Genomic DNA, 9,546 nt, shown 5'->3' with positions numbered 1-9,546 from the left:
TAATATAGCCAGATGGATGGCTGAGATAGCTAAGGCAGCCAGTAGTAGACTGGCTCAGGACATCTGGGATCGAATCTGGGCAGGTCTAAAAAACCCCAGGAATTTTTCTGGTTGTGGTTTGACCAGATGTTAGGTTCTATTTGCCATTTGGCTGCCCCACTTCAGCATGAAGAAATCCATGATAGGCTTGAAGAAAAGGCTCTCTTAGTTTTCTGGGGCAGAAAGAATAAAAAAAAAAGAGAGTGAGAAATCTGAGTGGAGTTGATTTAACACTTCTCTAGTGAGAGCAAGTTTTAGTATAGTATATACATAATTTTAGATTTATCTTGCTAGCAAAAGGAAAATGTCACTGGAATTTTCTCTAAAGCGTACACATGGCTTTAGAGCTAGTTTTATGGTGTTTGAGATGATGTTTTCTAATTTTTTTTAAATAAAACATAGCTCTCTAGAATTGATCATGCCCAATGAGAAGATGCAAAGCTCTAGATTGCCCATAATTGCCGAGGTATTGCAAGATTTAATTGGTACAAAATTAAAAGTATGCTTACTGCAGACATGCTCAAATTTCTTTTTATCTGTGTTAAGTAATTTACTCATAACTTCTGTATATATGGCACCTTGTGTGTTTTTATGCAATTTGCTGTGAAGCTTGGATCAGAGACAAATTGTCTCCCTTGGATCAAAGTTGAGCCTGTATCAATATTTTCTAGAAATATGTGAATAATATATATACTGTAATTTCTTTTTGAATAAACTTCTTCAAGTTATTTATTATAATTGCTATTTAAAATGTCTACATTCTTTATTTTATCAAATTTAGTTTCGATAGAAGAATAAAGAAGGAAATTTAATAAATTTAGAGTCTGGAAAATTTTTCTTTCAAAAATTGTCTTTCATTATTTAAGTCAGAGATATATTGATCTAAATTATTAAATAATTTATTATAATCTAGTAAATATTTTAGTAAATTATTAAATATATTATGACCCCAATTTACACATGTACTTTGTTCCTAAAAACATCTCATAAATAATAATTTTGAGTGATATTACTTTAGATAAAAAATTAAATTGAATAAATTATTTAACAAAAGAAAAATGTCAATATTTAAAAAAAAACAATAATTAATCAATCAAAAATATTGAAATTTACCTCCAAAAAATTTTACAAACTATTTACTGACTTAAAATTTTAATGTTAGTCTTCAAAATAAATTGAATTTAAATTGTCATTTAATTGAATGATAACGCCAGATTCATTGGGTCGTAACTTGGCTGATTAAATATATAGATGTAAAGTAATTTGGACTAAAGGTATACGATTAAATCTCCATCCTGTATTAATTTTTATTAATTAGAATTTAATTAATTTAGGATATTCTGGATGAAAAGATCAATTTGGAGATGATTCAAACTTGCAACGCCTTACCATGCACAAGCACTGCCAATCATGCAACTTGAACATCTCTTCAACTTCATATTTGCATACCAATTAATTTAGAAGATTTAACCATACTGGTCCCCTGCTGTGCCCTTAGTCCTCCATTTGATTAATTTATAATTTCAGGCTTAGTTTACTTTACAGCTATGCCATTTGACAAAAAATATTCTATAAGTTTTATTCATTATAATTAAAGAAAAATATTGATTTAAAGATATTAATTTATGCAATATTTGTTAGGATTACATTTTGAATTTGTTTAGGAATTGTTTTAATATTCTGTGAGACATTTTAAACATGTTAGTAATTAAAATGTGATGATTATAAAAGTGAAGAAAGCATTAAAATCTTGGTTCCATCCTCTGTTTTCTAATAAAATTTTCACCTTGTATGACTGCTATTTCATAAATAGTATAAAAATAGAAGACACAACACAATATAAATATAAAAATGAATTTTAATAAGGAAAAGATTTTTGGAAAATTTTCTGGTGTTTTTTTCTTTTTTCTTGGAGGGTGCGCCTCTGTGTTCTTTGGTTCCCTCTCTTGTGCACCACTGATTACATATTGAGACTTACATTTATACAAGAAGTGGAAGGATCAATTCAAACTCCCATTTTTTATTAATCAGTACAAAATGAATAATCAAATTTTATATTTATTATACAAGGAGTGTCCAGAAAATAAAGAACATTTGTGCATAGCACTCTGTGCAGATAATTTACTGCCATCAATTTAAGATCAGTTTGTTCTCTGATGTGTTACCTTAGCACAGGTAGAGTTTTGATAATGGCAAGCTTGTTTGATTGTTTTATTAATGGCCATCAACATTTATTGTAAATACTAGTTTTATTATACACAGAATGGGAAATATAGCCTGATTAGGAAATCAAGATTTATTGGTTTATATTAGCTGGGGAATGCATTTTAGACCTTGCCCCTCATTAGCCTCTATACAAGTTATACGTTGTATGTAAATGTATAACTTGTATAGAGGCTGATGAGGAACAAAAGGGTCCAAAATGCATTTCCAGTTAATATAAACCAATAAACATTGACAATTTCCTGATCAGGCTATATTTCTTATTCTGTGCATAATAAGTCTGGTATTTACAATGAGTTGTTGATGGCGTTTAATAAAACTAATAAATGGCAAGCTTATTGTTACTATTCTGTCAAGAGTTAAAATGTGTACTATAATCGAAAATCCCACCAAATGTGAAGTGTTATTTATTTTCTAAATGCAAAAAAAGTTTATGCTTATCCTGTAGAAATTCATAAACAATCACAGAAGTTTATGGTGATCACATTATGAATGAAGCAAATGCGAGAAATGTTTAATCACAGAAGATAACATGCTACCATGTTCTACTGCAGCTGTTTATGCTGTGCTTCAGAAATTTGGCTGGGATGTTTTCGACCATCCACCATATGGACCCAACCTGCCCCAGTGACTTTCATCTCTTTTCCAAGCTGAAAGAGTTTTTGGGTGGATTTGGAATGTTTTGGAATGATTGAGAGGTGAAAGAAGCTGTCACTAACTCGCTGAAAGCACTGATGGTGGAAGTGTGACAAAGGAATACAAAAACTAGTGTGAAGCTATTTAAAGTCCTTTAATCATAATGGTGACTATGTAGGAAAGTAACTGGTCTTATACTAATTAGTAATGATATAAAAAAGAAAAAAAAACAATAAAACCTTTTTCCTATCTAAATGTTCTTTATTTTCTGGATGTCCTTTATATAATTTCTGTATGCAAAATGATCTTTAATCTTTATTAGTATATAAATATGTAATTAATGAAAATGAAATTATTTTCTCTTTATTCTTTACAAAGAAACAATTATCCTTTTTTTTCAGTTGGAAATTTTGTGTCATTCTGTTACTAACTTCTTTGGTCCCATTTTTTTTATTTGCCAAAGATGATGATGGTCTTATTTATCTCAATAAAATCTAATATTAAAATCTGTTTTTTTATTTCTGTTTAATTCTTTATACATTTCCTGATACGGAGCTATGTTTAATGTATATATACAGTGTAAAGTTGAGATGTAGTACACAATAGGGAATCTCATCTCTTTGGATGTGTAAGTTGTGGCAATATGATTATAATTCCGTAATACTTAGCATAGACCTAAACATTAATTTTATCAACAAAATACTTAATTTTAAAAAAGTATTTTAGAATATTCTTCAGAATTTTATTTTAAACTGAAATTCTATTGTATAAAACAAAATATTTTCACATTTCTCCAACCGTGTTAAATCAAAATTGTGCCATTCGAGTACCATGAAAATCAAGGATCGAGTGTATAGTTCCAATATTTTCACTGCAATTTTCTTTTTATCGAAAATAGTACACGATACATATAAAAAACGAGAGAACAATACAAGATTTCTACTTCTAAAAATTTTATTTATCATCATACAGATGCGTACAGATGACAAACTAATTGCCAATTATTGATTTATACAGTTTCACATCAAGATTGTTAACTATTATTTAATTATTTTTTTTTGTTTGGATAGATGATAACAATGACAGGACTTCAATTTTTGCAAATGGAGAGAACATGTTAAATTGTATAAACTCTCTAAAACATAGTTTTATTAATAAAAGTAGGAAGATAATTAACAAATATGGAAAATTAAATATTTTCTAATATATTCTGTTGGGAGATTTGTTAATCTCTGACATTTTCTTGGTCAAGTTACGTCTGGTCGGAAATGAAAATGACATATGCAAGCGTTAATAAAAGAAATAAAGAAATAAGCTGGTGGAAATAAATATGATGCTAATATTTTTGAATTTTTCATTTTTAGTTTTAATCTACACAACTAGCAAAAATGATATTTTTTTAAATTTGAAAACTATAATTCACATTTGACACATTCTAAACATCAAAACCAAATGAAGTGAATTTTTTATTGCACTACTAAATGTATTTTCTCTTTTGGTTGGTTTAGTATATTTATGAATATGGATATATATTTATATATATATTATATACGTTATATATACACTCTTTTCTATCTTTACACAAATACAATTTGGCAGTCTGTATAATATACATAGTTTCTACATTTTACATAATAATTAGCAAGGAATTCTGCTGTAAGAACAATATAATGGAAATGGTATTGCAACGATGATAAATGTTAAATTGTCATCGATCATTTCTTGTTTTATTTGTGTTTTGTCTCTGTATGACTGATAAATGTCCATTTGTATGTGTACTATTTAATTATACTATTATATATTATTATTAGTTTTTTTCCTCGTATGTTTTTGGTCTTCTTTGTCGGCTGTGAAGATTTTGATCTCACGAAGGCCGCGAATCGGGTTGTGTTTGATTTGTCCAATTTAAAAGAGAAAGAAAGAACCAGACTGATAAGATTTTACGTTATTGTAGTTATTTTCTATATTTACATTTATTATTGTTTTAAGAAATATTAATGAGTAACCTAAAGTTAAAAAACTAATCTGCACAGCCCAAGTCAAAACTTCCATTTAATGTGCTTATTTTGTATTCTATTTCTGAATGATATGTTGACAATTAAAATTAACTGAAACTTTATAATTGTTGCATAGAACCTATTAAAGAAAAAAACTCTTAATAACTATTTTAGTCTTTTAAATTTAGATCTTTTGTTTAAAAAAACAAGATTAGATCTTAGTATTTTGATTTGAGGATTCTCAATGAGATAAACTGTGTATTGACTTGAATATTCCATGCTAACATCACTTGATGGCATGTAATTAAAATCACAGATCTTAACTGCTTGAGCAGAATAACAATTTTGCTACAGATATTCAACACAACAACAAACATCCAGGTATTTTTTCATTTTTTTTTTCCATCTCTCCCCTCTCCCTCTTTATTCGACACAAACTTTCTTCCTGGAGGGATAAAAGTGCATATCTGAATAGCAAGGGACGGAATACATCGTAAACAATTTTCTTGTATTATCATATAAATTTGGAGAATATAATCATATTCCTTCTGTAATAATCCCATAATAGTAAATGAGTGAAGACACCCAAAACTTCACGCTAGTTAAATCTGGGATTCACAGCTTGTGAGGACAAGGGATTGAAACTCAAGTCAAGTAATAAAAACGGATAAAAATTAAAATAATAAATAGTTTTGGTCCATTCTCTAGTGTTAGCTTTTTAATTAAAGGACAAAAGTTTGTTCTCAGGCAACTACAGTGAGCAAATGTGCATTTGGTTATATAAAACTAACACTGATTTTACAACTAGGCATGCACGGAAAGGAAAAGAGCATAGAAAGCATATAACATTAAATGTTAACATTCTACAATTTTCATTTCATCACAAAATCTTCACAGCATTCTCAAGGCACTCGGTCCTGAAATTTATTGTCGACAGTTTGAAAAAATTAACTAACAAAAAAAGAGGTTATGATAAAGAATGCAAATGTAATACTGGATAAAAATGTCATCTGTGTTATTGAGATTGTTTGTATCGCTAAGCCATTTTTATCATCTTTACAGTAGGAGATAAAGTATAAAAGTTATTTCTGCTTTTTATTTTTCGTTGTTATTGGAGACGAGACATAAAACATTAGAAATAACTGAAAAGTGTTGTCTGTGGTAAGTCTTTTTAAAAATCCTTTCTTAGATAATCCTAATACTGATGGTAAATGCCGAGGGAATTTATAAAATTGAACTAAAAATTAAATAATAGATGTGTATTTGTTTTTTGAACCAAGGCACTCTTTCTAGAAATATTTTTCTGGATCGTTGTACATAGGTTTTTCGTTGAAAATCACCTCCGGGCCATATACAATCCTAACCTGAGTTAATTCATGTAAAAGGTATTTATATATATTATATATATAGATATATATAATTTATACTGTACATATAATTGAGAAATATCTCAAACATTCTTTCCTCATAAACTCTTGATTATTTAACATTTTTTTTTCAACTTTTCATAAAATATACCTTTTAACATCATTAGAGTTAACGTGACATATATGTACACTTTATCTCTTATGTACAGGTTATTTTTCTCACTTCATATAGAAATATCCACTAGTGGATTAATTCCATTCTACATTGTGTTGAATCCTTCCTTCTGTATCATTTTCTGTATGAAAGGAGGATAACAATGTTGAATTGTTCTTAGTTTCCTGATGAGAAAGTACTCATAATGTTGGTGCAAGATATGACTCCATATTCCAACATAAGACTGACAGCAATGAAGACAAAGTACAAAAGAAACATAACCACTGCTAATCCAACATTCATTTTCCATTTAAAAAGAGCTATGGAAACTATGACAAATATCAGCATCATAAAAAGTAGAAAGATCGAACATGCCATTCCTACACTGCTTACGTGTACAGAACCACTTATCAAACATGCTAACAACCAGGGTAAAGGAAGACTGCAAGAGAAAAGAATGACTTAGGCTTTGCTTCCATTTTGGGTGCCAGAATTCAAGACATTGCCATACTTACCCGACTGCTATGTCGAAAATATTGCTTCCGACGGAACTTGAAACGGCCATGTCCCCGAAACCTTTCCTCGCAACTAGGACACTTGTAATTAGGTCGGGTATACTGGTTCCCGCAGCTAAAAACGTCAACCCCATAACCTAAAATAAATCAAATACTAAATAATAATAATGTAATTAAAAATAAAGATAGCTTTACTCAAAAATACATACACTATTGATAGTCATTTGAATCATACAGGAAAAAATATAAACCAAAAAATCTTTTCCAGATCTTATTTTTCACATAATGAGTTATTTAATTTTTTGAAAATCAAAAAATTAAATAACTCATTAAAATTATGAAATTCTTATTATTAGATGCTTGTTGCAATGAAATTATAATCATATATGAGCAATTATTTATTGTGATATTGTCACAATGCCAGGCTGCAATTTTTAATCATATATTCTCGCCACCTCAAATTAATAGATCACCAAACCTAAGAATATTTAGGGGAGTGATCTATTCTAGAAATGTTGAGCCCTGTTCATTGCCATTCCAGCCACCTCATTGTGGGTCTGGCTAAACCTGCCATAGGCTTGAAAAAAGGTCCTGTTAGTGCTCATAGAGTGGAGATAAAAATAAAAAAAATCTATATAGAATTTACACTCAAGGACTGATGTAGGTTAAGAAATATGTTAAAACATAGATTAGATTCACAAGAAGAATGCCAACAAGTGGCAGACAAAAGCTGCCAAGTTTTTTCAAAAGCTGAAAAATTTGCCAGATTTATAGCCAATTGCCAGCATAACTTTATGGACACTGAACAAGACAATTTGGCACAAAGTAGCCAAATGTGTCCTGGTCTTTAGAAAGAAATGATGCCTGAGACTATTGATAGTCAGGAATGTGGAAAATTTTTCCAAATGCCATAAAAAAAGAGTGTTTATCATAAGTTTTCTTATAAGCTTTTAACTGATAAGACCTTTAAACTGGATAATTATCCAGTTTTAAGGTCTTATCAATTAAAAGCTTATAAGAAAACCTTGATTTTGATTTTGGACACTTCTCTACCTTGATTTTTGGACACTTTTTGTCCAAAAATCAAGGTAGAGAGGTGTCCAAGATAGAGGAGTATCATATAGGTGTAAAAGTACAGGGATTTATCTGGTTTATGTGAAAGTGTTCAAGATATGGAGGTGTTCAGGATATAGAGGTGTCCAAATTGACATGTTTTACTGTACTTTATTATTGACAATATGAGTTGGGACATTTTCCCAATCCCTCATCCATGTGGGTCAAAATCATCTATAATAGTCAAAATTGTGGCTGGCTATATAACTTACAATACTGGTGTCTGCATCAATCAGTTAATAATTATAACAATTGGATATGACAAGCTATATCTTATGGAATATCTCTCTGAAATTTTTAACATTTTACTATTAATTTAATTACATTTGCAGTGTTTAATACTAACATGATAATTACTGTATCTTCAATTTAAATTATAAAGAATCATTTTGAAGTTCATCAAGCAAATATTTTGGAGGAGTTATATCATCCCAACAAATCAATTGTTTATACAGGTCTAGGTTCATTTTCTATATAAAAGATACATTTAAATTCCTTAATCTATTTAAACTATAGATTGGTATTTTGGCTACCAATCTGTATTTTAAATAGATTAAGAATAAATGGATCTTTTGTATGAAAAACATACTGAAGATCTATGCGAAAGTTACATAGTGTATGCATGTATATTATAGATATAATCTATTGGAGTTATTTGACTTTAAATTATTGATGCTAAACAAGTAGTTAACCAAAGAAGTTAAAAATAATTTATTTATTTATTTTAGAAATTTTAATAGACTTGTTATATTTTTGAACTTAAACAGTAAATATAGTATTGAGATTTCAAGATTTTTATTGCAAATACCAGTTATTATTGTGCTTTTGTATATTAAAAATGTTATTTTTGTAAGAGTAATATATAGATAAATTAATTTATTTTATGTTGAAAATTGACTAAATTTAAATTATTTAAATCCAAGTTAATTGTGTAAATGGCATAGATAAAAACTCTACATCTGGAAAAATTGGAAAATATGTTGCCCTAGTTACCAAGAGAAACAGCAGATGGAATTAATTTTTTTTTATGATATTATTCTAGAACATATCATTAAATAAAAAAATTTATAGAAAATTAGTAACAGTTCTTTTAAGAAAATGTGTGTGAACAATTTGATACTTTTGTTGAAAATAATTTTTAATTTTAATGCATTTTTTTTTTACAAAAGATGTAATGTCTTTTATAAAAAAAATGGACATTTATAACTTGAAATTAATAGAACAATTTGATACTTTTGTTGAAAATAATTTTTAATTTTAATGCATTTTTTTTTTACAAAAGATGTAATGTCTTTTATAAAAAAAATGGACATTTATAACTTGAAATTAATAGAGAAATTTTCATATTATTTTGCAAATTATCATAACATTAAAACTGTGTGTGTGCATTTTATTTTTATACAATATGATATATAATTCTTGGAGGCATTTATTTCTTGGAGGCAAAGCCATATTGATGAGATTAGAGTTGTTCTTGGTCTATTGTTCTCTCTTAGCATAGA

General features: G+C 28.5%; 1 protein-coding gene across 4 annotated transcripts in view; it reads right to left on the bottom strand.

Annotated features, from left to right (window-relative positions):
• Window positions 1-3,834: 3,834 nt before the first annotated feature.
• Window positions 3,835-9,546, bottom strand: part of LOC111630022 (sodium/potassium/calcium exchanger Nckx30C-like) — a 57,058-nt gene continuing 51,346 nt past the window's right edge. For all 4 annotated transcript variants that reach the window (XM_023374021.1, XM_023374018.1, XM_023374020.1 and 1 more), the window contains 2 exons: window positions 6,932-7,068; window positions 3,835-6,858 (listed from right to left, as the gene is read on the bottom strand). In XM_023374021.1, the coding sequence (XP_023229789.1) occupies window positions 6,594-6,858; window positions 6,932-7,068 (402 nt within the window). In that variant the 3' untranslated portion in view covers window positions 3,835-6,593. The remainder of the gene's footprint in view (window positions 6,859-6,931; window positions 7,069-9,546) is intronic.

This window comes from Centruroides sculpturatus, unplaced genomic scaffold (assembly GCF_000671375.1).
Source record: "Centruroides sculpturatus isolate CEXI.00-Female unplaced genomic scaffold, Cexi_2.0 scaffold559, whole genome shotgun sequence".
NCBI classification, from domain to species: Eukaryota; Metazoa; Arthropoda; class Arachnida; order Scorpiones; family Buthidae; genus Centruroides; species Centruroides sculpturatus.
The sequence above is the reverse complement of the archived record's forward strand: the minus strand, read 5'-3'. Positions and strand labels throughout refer to the sequence as shown.